Genomic DNA, 20,421 nt, shown 5'->3' on the forward strand with positions numbered 1-20,421 from the left:
ACAATGGTGACATCAGGGGGTATGGCCTAATATGCAAATGAGCTCCTGCTGGGCTTTTTCTACAAAAAAACCCCCTGGTAATAAATATTTCTTAACAATAAATTAAGTAATAAGTTTATCTCATTGAGTGTTAATGAGAAAAGTCACTTAAAAAAAAGGACTGACTTGAAATGTTTTGTTTTCCAGCAGAGAAGCCTTCCAATGAAAGATTTTGTTTTCCTAACTGGAGCCTTCCAGTGGCACAAGGAGCCTCTTGCTGCTGGAACATACCTTGTCTATTGGAGTAAGGTTCCTATTACTGGAGGAAGTATAGAGCCACCCTGAGCCTGCTTCAGCAGGAAGGGCAGAATATAAATCAAATAAACTTAACCTTTTGTTTCAATCCAATGTTTAGATAAAAAGTTAAACATGAATCATAAGTTTAGTTTCTCTCAAAACACGGCCGGTGATTTATCTACCCATACTGAGAGATCATGGCAGAGTGACGCACAGAAAGTGACAGATATGGAGGCAAGAGAAGGACTGGCTTATCTGTCCGTTCCCCCATCCCTTTTTCCTTCTTGGTGTTAAGGGACAATTCACATACTCGTCAGAACCAAGTAGCTGCAGTTCCTGGACTGCATTAGAGATGAAAGGCGAATGTATGCACACACATATTTCCCTAAATACAGAAAAATAACATCACAGGATTACCTGAACCATTCTTAATTACATGCTAATTTTCTATGTGTGGGGAGGTATTTTCCCCTATAGAGAAACATGTTAAACCCACTCACTGCCCACCCCTGCAGCAGCCAGAATGGTATATCCAGGAGTTGACTGTATTGATTATGCAAACTAATTTCCAATAATGGCAACAGGTAAACACAACTGTATGCAATCGGCAAATCAGGCTCCCTGGCTGGAATATACAGAAAAAAGTAAACACTTACTTGCAAGACATCTACCAACCAACTATATTTAAAACTTGTCCCCCACCCCAGAAAAGAAAAGGAAAGGCAGAGATAGGATACTGAGCACCAGGTGCTTAAGTGCTTTTCCTGCAATGCAGGATATCATTTTAAAAAAAGATGCAAAAATGGCAAGTAGCCTTTTATACCAACTCTAACTGCACTGCATTTTCAGGCAATGTGAAGGCTTCTATAAGAGACTCTCGCTAACCTTTGGCCCGGGTATTCCAATTCCAGGTTGCCCAGGAGGCCCTGGAGATCCTCTTGTTCCAGGTTCTCCCTAAAGGACGGAGAAGAAATCCAATATCAGCACTGCAATCTCATCATTTTATAATGCTGTCCTCCATGGTATACTCTTCCAGCATGGATTTTCTTACCTATTTTCACTCATTTTTCATCCCTCGTCAACCTTTGTGTATTAAGGACAACATGGGGTCAACTGTGCTCCCCATGGCCATGAATAAAATAAACCTGGTAAAATTAATTTCATATCCTAACTTTTCTTACTCTACTGCTTATATCTGATGAAGAGGACTTTGACTCTTGAAAGCTGGTGTTGATCTTTAAAACCCTATATTGTTTGGGAACAACCTACCTGAAGGATTGTCCACTTCCCAAAACACATCATCGTAACTGTTACCAAGTGTTCATGCTCAGTTGCTATACTGTGTAAGAATGTACAAAGGATTGGATTCAAGAACTCCCTTCTGCAGAGTGAGGGTGGTTTTCCTCCAACAAAGCAAGTGTCCCTTCAACAGAACAAGACTCATTCCAAGAGATAGTACTTCACTTAGAGGAAGGTAGTAACCGGATCCAATCCTGTGTGTGAGGAAGAGTGGGAATCTGCCACTGCACATCCAAGACTGGATTCATAGATATGTCATGTGCTACCAGCAGGTGGTGCCAAATGATTCTAGAACTTCCTCTACCATAACTCGTTTCCACAATTCTGTAGATTTGTAATTTCTCTTTCTGCCAAAACACAATTCTGTTATTTAAGCTGCAGTCCCATACACATTTATGTTAAAGTCAACCTCAGTGAACTCCCTTACCTCCTGCTTATGGTAAATCCAATTTGGGTTATTTAAAAGAAAACTACAGGTAAATATTTTCCCTTTAACCACTTCAGAAATGAATAGGCCAAAACGCTTGAAGTGATAAAGGATATGTCCATTTTCTTCTTACTCAGTTTGCTATAATTAACATATTTTAAGGCAATATGTTCTATCCTTTTTTATGTAACAGGCAGGTAAAGGTAGTCCCCTGTGCAAGCACCGAGTTGTTACTGACCCATGGGGTAATGTTGCATCACGTTTTCTTGGCAGACTTTTTGTTATTCGGTGCTTTGCCAGTGCCTTTCCCGGTCATCTACATTTCTCCACCAGCAATCTAGGCACTTGTAACAGGTAGCTGGATTCTTTACCTCAGCAGCTTGGTAAATTTGCAAGCCAGAAGCTGTCCCTTTGACATTATCTCCAGTGATCTTGTGTGACTCATCTATTCACATAATACTTTCCCTAGGGTACATCCCCACATCTGATTGTCAGACATGTTCTGGGAGTTCATGCCTCTCAAGTGTGCACAAGCTCGATTCAGATGACGACTATGATGCATGGAGACAGGATGTTTAAGCCATCACCACAATGCCAGCATTATCCTGACCAGAAACAACCCTGGAAGAGTGGATGAAGTCAGTGGATATAGTGGAGCAAACACTGCTCCCCTAGGGGTGTTTCAGACAAGGAAAACAACTTGGTGGAGGCCTGTCCTCTCACTCTACATGCCACAGTTCTGATCCAAATTAGGATTGTGTGTGCCTGTAAGAAGAGCCCTGTAAGCTCTTGGAGGATTGGCTATATCAGGGATGTGTGGCCTAATATGCAAAGGAGTTCCTGCTACAAAAAAGCCCTGGTTGTGCACATGCTTATTGGTGGCAGGGCATCATTTTCACCCATCGGGGGGGAGATGGGAACCCTTCCAGGATCATGTTGTTTAACCCTAAATTGTTTGAAAAATATGTTTTGTAAGGATGGCCAGGGTTTCCCAGATAATTTGAAGTTGTATACTTTGTAGTTTGGCCTTAATTTTACATGGAAGGTACTCTGAGGGAGGGACATGGTAGGTAGAACAAGAGGGGTTCCGTTGTATTTTGGGTCCAGGTTTAGCCTAACAGCTTTCTGTAGCTGCTTTTTATTATAGAGGTTTCAAAGCAACATTCTTTTGCACATTCTGTTTGCTTCAACTATGAGGGCTTCTTTTTATCAAAAAATGTGTAATGTATACTGTGATCTTCAATATAAATATTTTGGTGTTTAATAGCAGGGCAGAAGCGCAACTCCTTTAAAGCTAATGGAAAGTGATCCTTAACTCTAATGGGATTCTAAAAGTAGATTAACAGAAAGTTATGTGGCTCCTTAAAAGCTTATTGCACCATATGCTTTCATTACATGATTTGTTATTTATTTTTAGATACCTTTACCTTCAGCATCTCAATATTGTTTAGCCTTATGTGTCTGGTTATTTTGATAAACATTATCATTAACCATTGTTGATGAATGGCTGTTTGAATTTGCAGTCCAAGGAAACTGAGCTCATGGTAACTGTATAAGACCAATAAAACAGTGAGAAACACCTGTCTCTGTGCTGAACTAAAGGCTGAGTTCCTCAGGCCAAAGTTTTGAAGAGAGATGCTTCCTGCAGCTGGCTGTATCTGGACCCTAGGGACCATGTTGGTGGTTTGAGGCTTCGCTCTGTTCTTTATAGTTTGAATGCTGGGGTGGGTTATTCCTGCTGTTGTGGCACGCAGGGTATGGCTTAATTAAAGCCCAGCCTTAGAATGGCATTTGCATGCATTTTAGATTCAGTTGTGATTATAGCTCAGTCTCCTTTGCCCTTAATGTCTACCCTACACAAAACAAGAAGATTATGCCTATACTGAATTCCTCCCACGGGCAGCTTGGTATAATGAGGCCTTTGTTAACACACAATTCCTCTTCTCTGCTGTACGCATGTGCAAGAAATCTTGCAAGCCAAGACAACACTGCTCCAATTGAGCTTTAACGAACATTCTTCAACAGTGGAATTCCAACTTGAGTTGTATGTACATTTATTACTTGGAGGGTCTTTGGTTAAACAAAGTTGTTTTTAGAACACATAGAGATAAAAGTAACATTTCTCATTTAGAGATTCACCTATAGGGTATTTTTTTTCTCTTTCAAGCTGTCCATAGTGCAAAAAAATAAACTAAAATGAAATTTGCATCAGATCTCCGTAAGGAGAAAATCACAACAACAACATTACTTCACATGTTCTAAATGCTTCACATACATTATCCCAAAAATCTGTTTGCTCTATTCTGTAAACAGTTAAAAGCATTTATTTCATTAAGATTCTGTAATACAAGAACCAACAAAAAACCTTCAAGCACCCCAGTTATATTTTCCAACAGACAGATTTGTACTTCCAAAAGCTGAAGATATATCCTGCTCATGGCACATATAGGGTTGTCAGTTACTGGCTGTTAAGTGATGTGAACTGACAGATGGGGATATGGGTGGCACCATTGAGTGATGACCATTTCAGGGGTAAACCACGAAGTGTCATCATGCCTTTCTAGTAACTGCTTGTGGGGGGGGGTGTAGTTTCCAGCCATTTCTAGACCAGAATGACTTATCTCAATGTTTCTCTGGAGCTGATATAACATCATCATACCAATAGCATTTTTACTCTCTCCTGCCAGCTGGTAGAGCACCAGCAGGCAATGGGAGCTGGGTAAGGAAGATCCCTGTGTTTCTGTCATCATAAGGGCCACCAAGGTGGCTAACAAATTAAAACTTGCATAATAAAAATCACATTTTAAAAACTATTAAAGCCAACAAAAACATCATTAAAACTGTTAAAAACAGGCTAAAGATCTATACAAAAACAACAATTAGAACATTAAGCAGGAAGGAAGCATCACGGAGGGAAAACCAAACCAAACAAAAAAAAAGTCTTGACTTGATGGCGGAAGAGAGTAACAGAAGGGAACAGAAAAGTCTCCCTCGGGAGAGAGTTCCTTGAGTTTTGGTGCCATGACCAAGAAGGCCCTCTCCCAGGTTGTCACTTGTCTAATCTTAGAAGATGGGGGCAAGGCTGTAGAAGATGACCACAGTCATCAGGTAGGTTCATAAGGGAACAGTAGGTCCTTCAGGTATGTTCGTCCCAAACCGACATCATTTTCTATGCATTTAGTTAGTCCCAATTGCTTATAAGGTGGTGGGGGGAGAAGAAATGACCATTTCAAAGATTTAGGGCTGCTAACCTCCAGTGAGAAACACCTGTCTCTGTGGGAGAAACTCCTGTCTCCAGCTGATGGCTGGAGATCGCCTGCTATTGCAAATGATCCCCTAGTGGCAGAGATCAGTTTTCCTGGAGAAAATGGCCACTTTGGAAGTTGGACTTTATGTCATTATGCCCCAAACCCTGCCCTTCTCAGGCTCCACCCCCAAAATCTCCAGGTATTTCCCAACCTGGAGCTGGCAATCCTACAAAGATCACACAGTACAGCAGCAGGAGTACCTTTTGCCCGGGGTCACCTGCTCCTTTCAGACCTCTTGGTCCGTGAGGACCAGGTACTCCTGGAAGCCCCTAAGAAGAATAAAGGTCAATCAGTTTCACACAACTTCAACATGTACAAATAGTGACATTTCCACCTTAGTTTAGGGATCTTTTTCTTCCAACGCTTGCTTTGTAAAAGAACCATACATTTCAAGGTATCAATGGCAAGTTGTTGTCCTTGCCAACCAGAGGAATATCAACAATAGTACACTTACTTGTGGACCTGGAAAGCCATCTCCTTTTGGACCTGGTAGTCCACGTGGTCCAGTCTGTCCTGGAATGCCCTGGTTGAGAATATAAATGGTCAAATATGTTATCTATGTTAACATGGTCAGAGTTTGTGTGAGAATGAAAATCAGCTGAGTGCAGAATCACAGCAATGCAGAAACCTTCCTGTAAGACAATACGGAGGGAGGCAGGCAGAAGTTACTGCTTATTGGCCATAATGCTGTCAGGCAAAGTTCTCAAGAGCCGGCCTCTGAAGACTAGCTGACAGGACTGAGAGTGAGAAGCAATCCTGTAGACTTACTGGGGCCAAGGATCACTGAGCAACTCCAAGCCCGACACTGTGATAAGGGGCCCACTGTTGACTCCTGCATTGTTCTCCTCCCCTTTATTTCCATTTCAGAAGCCACATGTAATATGGGGGAAAGCCTACAATTCAAGGAACAATGGCAGAAGACCAACTGGAAGTGTTCAAGTTCTTGAGTGCACATTAAGAAGCTCCCTGGGTAATTTGACAGTGCTTGAATTGAATACTGAAAATATTTGTTCTTTCAGTGAAGAAGGAAATCTAAGGGCAAGAGGTTGCGTCTGTATTTTGACTTCAAATTCCTGTGCTGGAAAGAGTTGCCAAACAGATGTTCACACTTAACATCCAAAATAGATTAACAATACTGTTCTCTAACAACTGTCAAATATCTGGGGTTGCCAGGCCCCTCCTGGCCACTGTCAGGAGATGGGGGGGGGGGGGTAGGGTTGCGAGATTCAGATGGGAAAACTCTTGGAGATTTAGAGATAGAGCCTGGGGAGGACAGGGGCCTCAGAGGTGTACAATACCATAGAGTCCACCCTCCAGAACAACTGTTTTCTCCAGGGGAACTGATCTCTGTAGTCTGGAGATGAAGTGTAATTCCAGGGGATTCCCAGGTCTCACTTGAAGGCTGGCATCCCTACAAATATATTTTTCCTGATATCAGAAAGAACAGTGTTCTAGTGCTTTCATTTCACATTATCCTAAACCTAAAATCCACATTAGAAGTCTCACACAACATTTTCAGTTGTTAGACCGCCAACACAATTCTAGGCAGTTATTAGCTTGGGATCCTATGATGTTGTTCCCCTTGTGCTTCTTTCCAGATGTTGCAGAGGCTTTCCTCTGCAGCAGCATCTGCTTCCTCTTCTGTTAAGATCTACATGAGTAAGGACTCCTTGGAAAACATTGACTCTGCAAACATGGAAGTGCCAGTGGACATGTGCCTTGAGCACACTACTGATCCTATTCTTGCCCAGTGTTTGTAACTGGGCAAGAAAGCAGTCATCTGTAGTCACCATCATGTGAAGTTTTTCTACATACTTTGGAATTTTTTTCTTTTTTATGGGGGATGGCCAAAACACTGGTGGAAGAAACTGTTGGAAAGAAAAACTGTTGAGGTCCACAAAGCATCCAAGCTGAAAAAGACTGGACATGGACTGGGGCCACTGATGCCTTGGGCCATTATCCAAAAGAACAATCTAGAGTCATCTGTTGTTACACAAACAGTGCAATTCTAAGCATGTTTTCCCTGTGTGGTTTAGCCCCAGGAATGTGTTTTTAGGATTGTACTGTTGATACATCAACTTTATCTATGTACAGACATGAATAGCTCAAGGATTATAGATCTGCATTCACCCCTTCTTGGACAAACATATAACTTTCCTCAGATAATAAAACTCAGGACAAATCCCTACTTCCTGCTATCCAGCAGAAAGCAACTGTGCAGAGCTCTGACTGGGTAGTTCTTGTGACAATCACAAAGCTCCTTTCCCTAGCAGCCTTGCGGAAATCATTCTCCCTCCACAAGCAAGATTTCAAGTTTTTTAAAAGACTGGTTTTTTTAAAAAAGATGGCAAATAAACATTTAACTGGATGAACACACCAAGTACCTGAAAAAAAATCCAAACGTTTATACGTGAAGAGAAAGATGAAAATCCACACTGGATTTGAAGAAAGGTATGTACTTTGGCCACCAAATGAGAAGGGAGCCCTCACTGGAGAAGACCCTGATGCTGGGAAAGGCAGAAGGCAAAAGAAGAAGGGGACAGTAAAAGTTGAGATGGCTGGACAGTGTTACTGATGTAACTAACATGAATTTGAGTGGACTTCGGAGGATGGTGGAACACAGGAGGGCCTGGCGTGATTTGGTCCATGGGTTGCAAAGAGTCTGACTTGACTTTGCGACTGAACAACAAATGTATGTGATGTCAGTACACGAGTGAAGCCAGAGAGGAGCACAGCTCACTGCAAAGGAAAGCTCACAATGGCCTTTGTTGCATGGAAGCATTCCAGCCATCTTTTATTGTTACACTGTCAGTAGCAACTTTTCAAAATTTATGCACAGAAATGACATTTGTTGCATCAATTTGTTAAATGTAGTTTTGCTTTTGACACTGCAAACGCATTTACATATGCTTAACCACAAGCATCTCAAGAGCCTTTTTTTGTTTTAAGTGTTTGGAGGCACGAGTCTAAGCCTTGTCCTGTAAACATTATGAAGCAGCTTATAAACTGTTAGAAGCCTTGGGTCAATAAATGGTTTGTGCAGAATTATGTTCATCTGAAGTTTTATATCAGTCAGACCCTGACATGTTACTGATATAAATAATGATAAAGGCTACCAAACAAAACCAGCTTGAAATAACAACAAACCTACTACAACAAAGAACCCTTGGAGCTGTACAACAAGCAACCTTTTGTTCTCAGAACCAAGTATTCCCTTTATCTGGAACTATACCACGTATTCTTTTTATCTGGAACTATACATTAAAATGAACAGGAGACAGGGGGAAACATATTCCTAAGGCAAAAAGGATAGTAAGACACAGAAAACAGCAGCTGAACTTTCTCTGGCTGCCATCTGCACATTCAAAACAAACAAACAATTCAAATATTCTTTCTACTTTGTCTGTGACCATACAAAATTATTTATTTATTTAAAAAACACCTTCTTACCATTGGTCCCATAATGGAATTTCCAGGACTCCCATCATTTCCAGGAGGCCCAGCAAATCCTTGTTCCCCCTACATATACACACACACACACACAAAATCACATCATATTCAAGTAATTCATTCAGGTACCAAGTTCAGATATTCCTAGATGATGCTAGATTTTCTAGACGTATTTCAATCTGCCTTTAATGTGATTTGCAAACTGAAGCTGCCTTGCTTGCCCTGATGGGAAAATGACAGAGGAGCGAAACCCTTCTGGTGCTCCTGGATCTCATATCAGCTCTCAGTACCACCAACCATGGTGTCCTTTTGGACTGGCTGCCTGGGATAGATACCTGGGGCAGCCATTCCAGACCTACCTGGCCAAATAGAAGCCAAAGAGGGATAATTGTTCAATCCTGTGACATTTCATGCTGTGGGCTGCATTCATGCTTTTTAACATTTACATGAGTGAGATTGTCTTAAAGACAAGTTTGGAGTAAATAACTGTGACAATATAGATTAAGCCTAGCTCTTTTATCTGAGTCAGGCGATGAGTAAGTGGATGATTTGAACCACTGCCTAGAGGTGGTAATGGAGTTACAAATGGGAAGACAAATGGCATTTTCCTGAATTATTTTATTTTTGCTCTTTGTACATATGAACATAGGATCCAATGTTCTCTCTAAGCTGTGAGCCTTGTGAGCAAAAATCCTACTTTGTGAGCTACGGGCATTAAAGCTGTGAGTTACTGCATAAATTACTTTGTTCTGGGGCTATTTTTCCTGAGCTAAAACAAAAATGTGTGAGTCAGAAGCTAAAAACCTGTGAGGTAGCTCACACTAACACACTAACTCAGCTTAGCGTGAACACTGAGGATGATATCTTTTTTTAAAAAAAAAAAATGCTGGTTTATAGTTTTTTTAAATAGCCCTCTGGTTTTAAACGTTTTACAAGACTTAAGCACTGTTTTTTAGTGCTCTAATGTTTTTAATTGGTTTTTACATAGCTGGTTTCTGCCAGGTACAGTTGTTAACTGGCTTTAATGTTTAGTGCAATGTTGTATTGCATATGGTGCTACATTTATTTATTTAAAATAATTATACTCTACCTTATTTCTTTAGTCACAAGGTTGCTAACACTGCATGAACAACTACCAAGTTCCTTTGTGAGCTACCCTCAGGCACCAGTCTTGACTGAGGACTGCAGGATATACATTTCAAAATAAATATTCCACTGGCTTTGCCAATGGCTGCTTTTCAAACAATGGCTGTGGAGTGGGCCCTTTTGGATCATACCCATGATGAAGAGGATTTGTATTATAGTGGTAGGAAAGGGATTGAAGAGAAAGCAATTACTGTAATCCTTTATGCAGATCTATGGTGTAGCCACACTTGGATCACTGGATTTAACCCTTGCCTCTCTATGCAAGTCCAACTGGAATGAAATGTGATTGCACAATATGTAGAAGGCTCTGTCTGCAAACAGTGCCAGCCCAAGGGCGTGTGGTGCCCCAGGCAGGCGCCCCTCACCGCCGCCCCCTGCAGCGCTGCAATGCAGTGCCGTGCTTTGTCACACCCCCTCCCAGCACGCTTCGGCAGTGCCCGTCCCATTGCCCCTTCCCCCCGCCAATCAAAGCACGCGACCCTGCCAGCTGATGTGTATCTTATCTTTTGGAGAATGCACTGGAGCCTTCTCCCCCCTCCTTTCCGGAACCAGAAGGAAGGGAGAGCGAAGCTTCCTGCAGTGTGGTCTTCAAAAGATAAGATGCACGTTGTGGCTGGCAGGGCCCACGCGCGGCATGCTGTGATCATGGGTGTGTGTGTGGAGGTGAAGGGACAGGAAGGGAAAGGAAGAGGAGGCAGGTGGCGAGCGGGCAGCAGGAGCAGGGAGGCAGGCAAACAAGGCCCCTGCCCTCCCACTGCCCTAGGCAACTGCCGAGTTTGCCTAGCAGGTGAGCTGGCCCTGCCTGCAAATAAACTCACCTTGGGGCCAGGTGGCCCACGAACTGAAGGTCCAGGGTTACCAACTGCACCTTTGATTCCAGGTTCACCCTGAATCAGAAAAATTTAGTTGCTTTCACCTGTTTTCAAGTACTTGCTTTCCATATACATTATTAGAAACTCATTCAGACATGGTGAGATCTCCATATGTATTGGTTCTCTCTGGATTCTCAAGGAGATCATAAATCCCTTTTGTTTCATTGTTTATTATGACATTTAATCTATGTAGCTTCTCATTCACAGAGCGATCAAAATCTAGAGCTGCAAGTGGGGAAAAGCAATGTAGAAAACAAGTAAATATACCTTTTGCCCCGGTGGGCCTGGTATTCCTCTCATACCAGCAAATCCTTGCTCGCCTTTCTGTCCCGTTTCACCCTGACCAAAAACAAAAAGCAGCATTGTGCAGAGTTATTTCTGTATGTATTTTACTTGGAGTAATCTAAAATGAAAACACAGATACCCAGTGACAGCTGAACTGTCCATCTGTGATATAGAGACAGAACTGCAGAATGAAGACTTGGTCTACTGGGCCTTAAGAGGTATTAAGAACTGCCAAACATTTGGCAACCTTGACCTCAAACACTTTCCTGCCACAGCCCTTGGCTAGCTGTTTTGCTGGTTCCCAGTGAGGATGCCATGAACATATCTGTAGATTGCCATCCTACCTTGTGGTTGCTGCACAGTGACAAGAAGTGTTGCCTACCTGCCACTAACAATGAATGACATGCCCATTCAGGGCTGCAGAACAATGATAGCCTATCTGATTTTTTCAGGCCACAGGAAAGAAAATGGACCAACCAGTAGAATGAAGGACAGAGGCAGCTCCAGAACATGAGGAGAAACTGGCAGATTATGGGCGTTTTCCCACAGAGCTTACTGTGGAGCGACGTCCCTCTTCACTGCGCAGCGTCTGCGCGGATTTCCCACCAACTGCTCCGCAGAACCAGGAAGAGCCGCGGCTTTTGTGTCGCTAACGTAAACTGGGTTTTAGCGGTTTACATTTACGATGCAAAAGGCCCGGCACTTCCTGGTTCTGTGGAGCAGTTGGTGGGAAATCCGCGCAGACGCTGTGCGGTGAAGAGGGATGTCGCTCCGTGGTAAGCTCTGTGGGAAAATGCCCTTAGTGTCTTACTTAAACAAAAGGCAGAAAGATAGAGTTATCTTGGAATCTTTCCTTAAAGGTTCTCCAAATAAAAACTTTTAAATTGTTAAAATAAAATTAAAAACCTTTTAAATTGGACTAAATATAAGCATTTCCCTGGATTTTCAATGGCTTTAATTGTCAATTGTATTCACTCTCTTCAATTTCTTGTGTTTTTATTTAGATGTCTTTTGTCCACATGTAAAATCTCTGTTTACTTCTCTTGATTACCTAATTATCTGACTATAGGATGAGTTCTTCTTCAAACAATATTAGCAGTAAAATACAAACAAGGAGATATTAATGAAGAGATGCCATCTTTTTTTAAAAGTGCCAATCATACAGCTTTGTTGTACAAGAACATTTAATTCCTCACCCCACCCATTCCAATATGCATAATACTAAAGCATACCTTTAGACCCATTTCTCCTCTCCCAGGCATTCCTTCTGGGCCTCTTGGGCCAGGAAATCCTCGTTCCCCCTAGATTAAATAAGACGTATTAATATTCACACAGTTCTATATCTGAAGAGTCAGTAAGAATAAATGGGTACAGAGGTTCCCCTAAGATGTACATCATCACTGTGCAAACCTATGAATACCGTGAAGACTAGAGGCAAGTGGATGGTTACAGTACAGTCCTAGTCACCCTCATGCCCTTCTAAGACCATTTATTTCAATGGACGTAGAAGGGTGTAACTCTGTATAAGATTGCACTTTTAGATACCACATTTAAAGCTGCCGATTCTTAATTTCTTTCCAGGACCAAGATCATCTTGAAAGAGTCATGACCACTTTGAGTTCAGCTGAGACTTATGTTGCTTGCTCTTCAACCACTACTAAAATACCAGCAGGGTCACCCAAACTTAAGAATATGCAAACAGAAATCCAGGTTCCTATTTCACACTGAATACATTCACTGGAATCTGCCACATCTGTAATCTTCCCCGTATTTGCAAACAGATATTTGTGCAGCTCTTTAATTTCATCTAAAGCCCAAAATCATGCAAGAGGGGTAAACCAACATCTTTAAGAACATAACATAAGCCGTGTTGGATCAGGTCAATGGCCCATTCAATCCAACACTCTGTGGCACACAGTGGTCAAAAACAAGGTGCCATCAGGAGGTCCACCATCAGTGGGGCCAGGACACTAGAAGTCCTGCTGGCACTGCCAGCAGTCCCTCCCACTGTTGCTCCCCCCAAGCACCAAGAATACAGAGCATCACTGCCCCAGACAGAGAGTTCCATCAATAAGCTGTGGCTAATAGACACTGATGGTAGGCCTGCCCCATTCATGTACAAAGCAAAGGGGTGGTGGATACTGTAGGCTAAAAAAGGTCAAAGGGCCACACAGGCAGAGGGAGTTGAACCCTCTTTTCCTTGTAGCTTTTCCCCTTAGTGCCTCTGTGATGGATTGCACTTTTTAAAAGCTTTGAAGTGCTGTAGAACCAGATGAAGGACTGTGAAGGGTTAATTCTTCACAGGAACAGACAGAGTCTTGATGGACAGCCTGCTCTAAGCAATTTGACTGGTTAGCATCAGCTGAACAAAAAAAATCTTGAGAGAGCTGGATGCTGGGGAGAATCAGTCAGATTCCTACCTTAACCGAGATGTATACTGAGACTGTATGAGAATAGGCCTAACATAAAATATGTCAGATTTCTGCTGACTGAATACAGCCTGAATTCTGCATTAGCTAAGAGCAGTTTAAACACAGACAGAGGGAGAAGTTTGGCAAGGAGGTTTGAGTAGTAGAGAAGAGTCCCATTCTGGCCAAAGGAAAGGGATAGATCTTCTAGCGAGAGAAGAATCCCTATCCAGTCAAATATGGAAAATTATCTCTGTGGAGTACAGAGATTCCTGGCCTGATGTGATTAGAAGTTGCCTGTAGATACCTTAAAAGTCAGGCAACAACTTGAGTACTGGTGTAAGGGGTTTGGGGTACTAGGTACACAAAATAAAGTGTGCTGGCATGTTTGGGAAAACACAGAAACAACAGCCTCTCAATATAAAGATCTAAGTAACTAACTAAACTAAATATAAAGATTTAAATCAGCTTTTTTTAAATGTCATCCTATGGCCATACATACAAAAAGCAAAAATAAAATAATTCAGGAAAATGCCTTCTTGTCTTTCTGTTCTCTCTCCGGTCTCCATGAGAGAAACATGTGCTCTCAGAATCTCCTTCCATGGAGTCCCCATAAGTCAGCTGTGACTTGATGGGAACAAAAAAAGGCCTACTTTACAGCTGAACAAATGAATCTTTGCACCATAGTTGCACCCAGTTGGCCATGTGGAGTGCAGTGTACTTTGTAGACTGAAGCAGGGCCTTTGTTTAGGATGAATATGTATAGGTGGAATAATCACAACTGTGTTACCTTTTTCCCTATTTCTCCAGTTAAGCCTGGTTTGCCATTTTCTCCTGGAAATCCTGGTGCTCCTGGATCTCCCTTCAAAAGAAGTTCAAAACAAGGTTATTTTTAATCTGGTGCATAAAATATTGTTTAGTATTTGCCTTCCTTCCTTCCTTTCTTGCAGCTCTCAAACATCTGACATTCCTGTCTTGTGGCTCTCAAACATCTGATGTTTATTCTATGTGGTTCTTACGTTAAGAAAGTTTGGCCACCCTTGCTATATACACATGAATAGAAGATATTAAATTGTGCACGTGTACTTTTTTCCCTTAAACACACAGCCCACAGGGTTAATCAAAACAAGATTTTTTAAATTATAAGAACAAAACATTGAGGAAAGTAAAGTCTAAGAAACAAGATTTCACTTCCATTGAAATTCTGAACAAAGGACCTATACCTACAACTGTGATCTTTTACTTACAGATTTACTATTTCCAGCCTGTTCCAAGAAGCTCTTCAGTCAGAAAAATACTCAGTCAGAAAAATACTCTTTTCATCAGAGCACTTAAGTTGTCTATTTGTCTGCACTAACCCTTAACTTTCATCTTTCAATTGCTTTCAAGTCTCCTGCTCTCTGAGAATGCTGTAAACCTTTGCAAGTCCGCAATGGGGAGGGAAGGGGGGTATAAATGAAGTAAAATAACCCAGAGTGTGGCAGAGTTAAGTGACCGAACACTTGGCATACCTCCTGGCAACTCCAAGTTTCCATTTTCCCAAGGCAAGAACTAAATTCTAGACATAAAAAAGAGGTAGGCTCACCTTAGGTCCAGGTAGCCCAATTCCTGGTAGTCCTATGTCTCCTTTTAGTCCAGGTGCGCCATCTTGTCCCTTTTAAAAACATGTATTTTTTAGCAGTGTTCCTATTTATTTACTGTTCATATAATAGTCCTATTCTGCAAGCAGACGGTTATCAGCCTCTGGACACTGTGAACAACTTCATGAGAGTCTGAAATTTGTTTTTCAAGTTACATCAATGTGACATTCCTGTATAGGGCTGCCAAGCTCCCATTTGGAGCCAGGGGTTTCCCCACCCACAGCTCCCAAAATGGGAGAAAAAAACAAACAAAACCAAAATGGCCATCAGCCAACATCATGGCATCACTTCCAAGGGAAAGTCAGATCTGTCCTGTCTAGGAGTCTCCAGAAATTGTATGGTTTTCCCTGGAAGTGACATGACATCACTGCCAGCAGCCCCCCTCTCCTCCGTTGGTTGCTGTACCTGGCAACCCTACTTCTGTGGGATATAATATTCTTTCTTCAATTTTCCTGATAGTGGCTATTTTACTACTGTATCCCCAATGATTCCGTTTGTTTCCAATGTTTTCTCTCTCTTCCAATGACAACCATTCTTGCTGTTTTATTCCCTAGGCTGTGAAGAAACTTTCAGACATACTGCTAGAATTTGTATAGTAGAGGGAGAGGCTTGTTGAACTAAATAATGTTAAGTGTACAAGTCAGTTCCTACAGGGAGAGCAAAGCAAGTTAGATTGAGTTGTGGATGCTAGCCTTCTTTCTAATCTGCTAAATTCTGTTTCTTTGTTTGTCCCCAGAATGTAAGTCCTATTATGCACAGGTGTTTTGCCTCGCTTCACCATGGGGTGTTTTGCCTCGCTTCTTTTGGTTTTTTTTTTTCATTCTGCATTGATTTGCTTCCCTTCAGTGCTCAGTTTGCTTTCCATTTGCTGTTTCTCCAGGTTTTATGGTAATGCTTTTGTGCCGATTTTTCCCTTGCTTCACTTCCAAGCTGAAGCTAATTCAAAAGCATACAGATCCACCCGCCTTTTCCCCACCTCTTGAAGGCCACTCCACCACCCACTGAGGTCATTCCTCTGACTCTGCACCTTCCATCATCCGACCCCTTCATCGGTGTACAAACTCAATTTCCCCCTCATTTTAAAATTTTTATTTATTTTTTTTACAAACAGCATGAAACTATCACTAGTCTTAGATCACTGAATAAAAAATTTAAATGGGGGGAATTTAAAAGGAGCTGCACAAGGTTTCATTTTCTGCTGTTATTGATTGAAAGGGGGGATCAGCGAGGAGGTAAACAGCAATATCTGCAGTGCAAAATAAAATTTCAGTACGAGAGGAAACAAAACAAAGGGGAGAAGAAATCATCAGTGCAGAATGGAATTAACATGAGATGAGGGAGGGAGGATGCAAGGTGAGAAGGTGAGTGCTGAGGGGAGACAGTGTTCACTTGCTCTAGCTCTCACTCCCTCTTTCTTGCTCTGCCACTGCGAATACAAAGCAATGGCTGCAGGTAGCCCTAATGCTGAGGCTATTGTCACTTCCTGGAGCCACCGCTGAGAGAAACCGGTTCAGATACCCATTCTGTTATAGAGACTTGTGTAGTGTATCGGCAGCCATACGCGTCCACACACAGAGGCGACTGGGCGGTCCCAGGCGCCTCCAGCGTGGGGTGCGGAGTCCCCCGCCAATCACCAGCTGTGGCAGGAAGTTTAACAGGTCAGGATTGGCCTGACCTGTCCAGTAGGCTGTACCGGGGATTGTACATAAGCGGGACCCGGCCCGCGTGTTCTCTCTCTTGCAACGTGCTCCTAATAAAGAATGTTGCCCTACTCGCGTCTCCCGATCGAGTATGTTACACTGGCGACGAGGATGGGATGCTAGCCTCATCAGCTACGTAGGAGACCAAGGGCACCACCTGGCCACGACCGCCGCCGCAGCCACCATGACCAACCAGGGCGGAACCACCACTCACGTCAAGCCGTTCAACCCCGCGAATCCAGAGGCCTGGGAGTCCTACCTGGAACGGGTCGAATGCTACCTGAGGGCCAACAAAGTCACGGAGGACAGCATGAAGAGGGACGTTCTCCTGAGCGTCTGCGGGGCGGCCACATTCGAGATCGCCAAAGGTCTCTCGGCCCCCGCCCGCCTCACGGAGAAGTCCTTCGCGGAGATCAGCAGACTCCTCACAGGCCACTTCTTGCCTCAGCCGTCGCGGGTGGCCCGCCGGTTCCTGTTCCACAAAAGGGACCAGGCTGCAGGCGAATCGGCCGCCGACTACTTGGCAGCCCTCCGCAGGATCGCTGGGAACTGCAACTTCCCCCAGCTGGAAGACACCCTGGCCGATCGCTTCACGTGGGCCTCCGCGACGAGAGGCTTCAGCAGAAGCTCTTCGCCAAGGAAGAGCTCACCCTCCAGAGCGCTTTCAACGAAGCCGTGGTGTTCGAGAGGACCTCCAGGACCTTTCCCAAGGCCCGGACAGACGCCATCCACCACGAGGAGCTGGACCACGACTGCCCGGAGGAGGGAGAAGCCTACCAGCTGCGTCGCCCCGCCGGGCTGCCCAACAGAGCAGCCCAACACCCCCGAGCGCCCGATCGACCTCCAGCGTCGGAGAGGGTTCCTGCCACCAAGTGCGCCAGCTGCGGCGACTCCCACGACCGGAGAGACTGTCAGTACCAGACCTGGGACTGCCGGAGCTGCGGGAAGACCGGCCACATTGCACGGGCTTGCCGAGCTAAGCCCAACCGCCGGAGGCCGACCACGCATCACGAGTCGGCAGAGTTCCACGCCGCAGACTCCACAACCCTTCAGGTACTGAGCTTGCCCCTCGCCACCCCCGACAAAATTAAAATGGTGGTCCTCATAGAAGTGAACCCCTGCCAAATGGAGGTGGACTCAGGCTCCTCCATTTCCATTATAGCGGAGGAAACCCCGAGGAAACTGTGCCCCCGCCGGTGGCTTCAACTAAGGCCGGCGGACTTCATACTCCGGGACTTTCAGAAGAATCCGGTGCAAATCGTGGGGTGGGCCCGGGTGCAAGTTGAGCGGGGGTCCTTCTACGGCCCGCTGGACATCCTGGTGGTAAAGCGCCAGCTTACCACCCTGCTAGGACTGGCGTGGTTCAAACCCTTGGGGATCCGCTTGGAGGGGGTGGGGCAAACCCTAACGCCCAGGGGGTTCGGGAAGATATGCCAAGAGTTCCCTGACGTGTTCGATGGTTCTCTCGGGAGCTACAAAGGGCCAGCCATCTCCCTACCACTAGACCCCACGGTCAGGCCGATTCGGCTCAAGGCGAGGAGGGTCCCGTTCGCCTTGAAGCCAAAAATAGAGGCAGAACTAGACCGCCTCACGGCCCATGGTGTCCTGAAGCCGGTGGACTACGCCACCTGGGAGACCCCCATCGTAACCCCAATCAAGCCGAACGGGGAGGTGCGGATCTGTGCCGACTATAAGTGCACAATAATTAAGGCACTGCAGGATAACCCCTACCCAGTGCCGGTGGTGAGCCACGTCCTGGCTGCCCTAGCGGGGTCTAAGATCTTTGGGAAGCTGGACCTGGCACAGGCCTACCAACAGCTCCCGGTAGATACGAAGACGACGGAGGCCCAAACCATTGTGACACACCGGGGGGCCTTCCGGGTGAGGAGGCTACAGTTCGGGGTTAGCGTCGCTCCAGGGATTTTCCAGAGTATAATGGACGCTCTCCTTAAAGGGATCCCCGGAGTCCAGCCGTTCTTCGATGACGTTTTAATCGCCGCCCCGGACCCCGAAGAATTCGGCAACCGCTTAAGAGAGGTGCTCCGCCGGTTCCAGGCAGCGGGGCTCAAGGTCAAGAGGGAGAAATGCTTGCTGGGGGTCCCACGGGTAGAGTTCCTGGGTTTTGCCGTGGATGCAGCGGGAATCCACCCAACGGAGGAAAAGACCCGAGCCATCGTGCAAGCCCCGGCCCCCACCTGCACAGCGGAGCTACAAAGCTTCTTGGGGGTGCTGAACTTTTATCATTCATTCCTCCCCCACAAGGCAGCCCTAGCAGAGCCCCTTCACCGGCTGCTGGACAAAAAAGCCCCGTGGGTTTGGGGCAAACGACAGGCCGCCGCGTTTCAGGCGGTCAAGGACGTCCTGGTGTCCAATGCAGTGCTCCACCATTTTGACAAGGGCCTCCCCGTCATCTTGGCTTGCGATGCGTCGCCCTATGGGGTGGGAGCAGTCCTGGGGCACCAGCTCCCGGACGGGAGGGAGGTACCGGTAGCGTACTACTCCCGTACACTTACACCAGCCAAGCGCAATTATGCGCAGATAGACAAGGAGGCTCTGGCAATCGTGGTGGGGGTCCGCAAGTTCCATGAATATCTGTACGGGCGGAGGTTCACTATTGCCACGGACCACAAGCCCCTCTTAGGTCTGTTGGCCCCAGACCGACAAACCCCCCAAATACTTTCACAGCGCATGTTGAGGTGGAACCAATTCCTCAACTCCTATACGTACACACTGGTCCACCGGGCCGGCAAGGCTATGGGTCACGCGGACGCGCTCAGCCGTTTGCCGCTTCCTGAAATGGGTCCAGACCCCGCCCCCGCACACCAGGTCATGCTAATGGAGAGCCTCCCGGAGCAGCCCCTCCACGCAGAGGAGGTCGCCAAGGCCACCCAAAAACACAAGACGCTGGCACGGGTGCTCGACTGGGTGGTGAGGGGCTGGCCAGAAGGGAACATGGGGGAAGAATTCAAGCCGTATAAGACCAGGAGGGAGGAACTAGCAGCCCACAAAGGGTGCATATTATGGGGAAGTAGCGTGGTGGTCCCGCCCCCGCTGCAAAAGCGTGTTCTGGAATCCCTACATGAGACCCATCCCGGCATAGTCCGAATGAAGGCGTTAGCCAGGAGCTACGTCTGGTGGCCGGGGATGGATGGGGAGATTGAGAGCTGGGTCCGTAGGTGCCAGACATGTCAGGAGACGCGGCCCAAGCCTCCCAGCGCCCCCGCCACATGGTGGGAGTCCTCCAGGAAGCCATGGTCGCGACTCCACCTCGACTTCGCGGGGCCATTCCAGGGGCAGATCTTCATGATAATCGTGGACGCCTACACCAAATGGCTGGAGGTCATTCCTGTAGGGTCCACCTCGTCCGCCGCCGCAATCCGACCGCTGCACAGGGTCTTATGCACACATGGTATCCCGGACATCATAGTCTCAAATAACGGGGCCGCGTTCACCTCGGCGGACTTCCAGGCGTTCCTTCAGAGATATCTGATTAGGCACATAAGGTCTGCCCCCTTCCACCCGGCCACCAATGGCCAGGCAGAGCGGATGGTCCACACAACCAAAGAAGCCCTGAGCTGAATCGTGCAGGGCGACTGGGACCACAGGTTAG

At 45.5% G+C, this 20,421-nt stretch overlaps 1 protein-coding gene across 1 annotated transcript in view; it reads right to left on the reverse strand.

Annotated features, from left to right (window-relative positions):
• The window catches only part of COL28A1 (collagen type XXVIII alpha 1 chain), an 83,707-nt gene that overhangs the window by 14,334 nt on the left and 48,952 nt on the right, over nt 1-20,421 (reverse strand). Inside the window, exons 18-26 of the mRNA XM_060248559.1 lie at nt 15,057-15,125; nt 14,262-14,333; nt 12,296-12,364; nt 11,046-11,117; nt 10,725-10,793; nt 8,761-8,829; nt 5,765-5,833; nt 5,511-5,579; nt 1,162-1,230 (exon numbers count right to left, since the gene is read on the reverse strand). Of these exons, the coding sequence (XP_060104542.1) occupies nt 1,162-1,230; nt 5,511-5,579; nt 5,765-5,833; nt 8,761-8,829; nt 10,725-10,793; nt 11,046-11,117; nt 12,296-12,364; nt 14,262-14,333; nt 15,057-15,125 (627 nt within the window). The remainder of the gene's footprint in view (nt 1-1,161; nt 1,231-5,510; nt 5,580-5,764; nt 5,834-8,760; nt 8,830-10,724; nt 10,794-11,045; nt 11,118-12,295; nt 12,365-14,261; nt 14,334-15,056; nt 15,126-20,421) is intronic.

This window comes from Heteronotia binoei, chromosome 10 (genome assembly GCF_032191835.1).
Source record: "Heteronotia binoei isolate CCM8104 ecotype False Entrance Well chromosome 10, APGP_CSIRO_Hbin_v1, whole genome shotgun sequence".
NCBI classification, from domain to species: domain Eukaryota; kingdom Metazoa; phylum Chordata; class Lepidosauria; order Squamata; family Gekkonidae; genus Heteronotia; species Heteronotia binoei.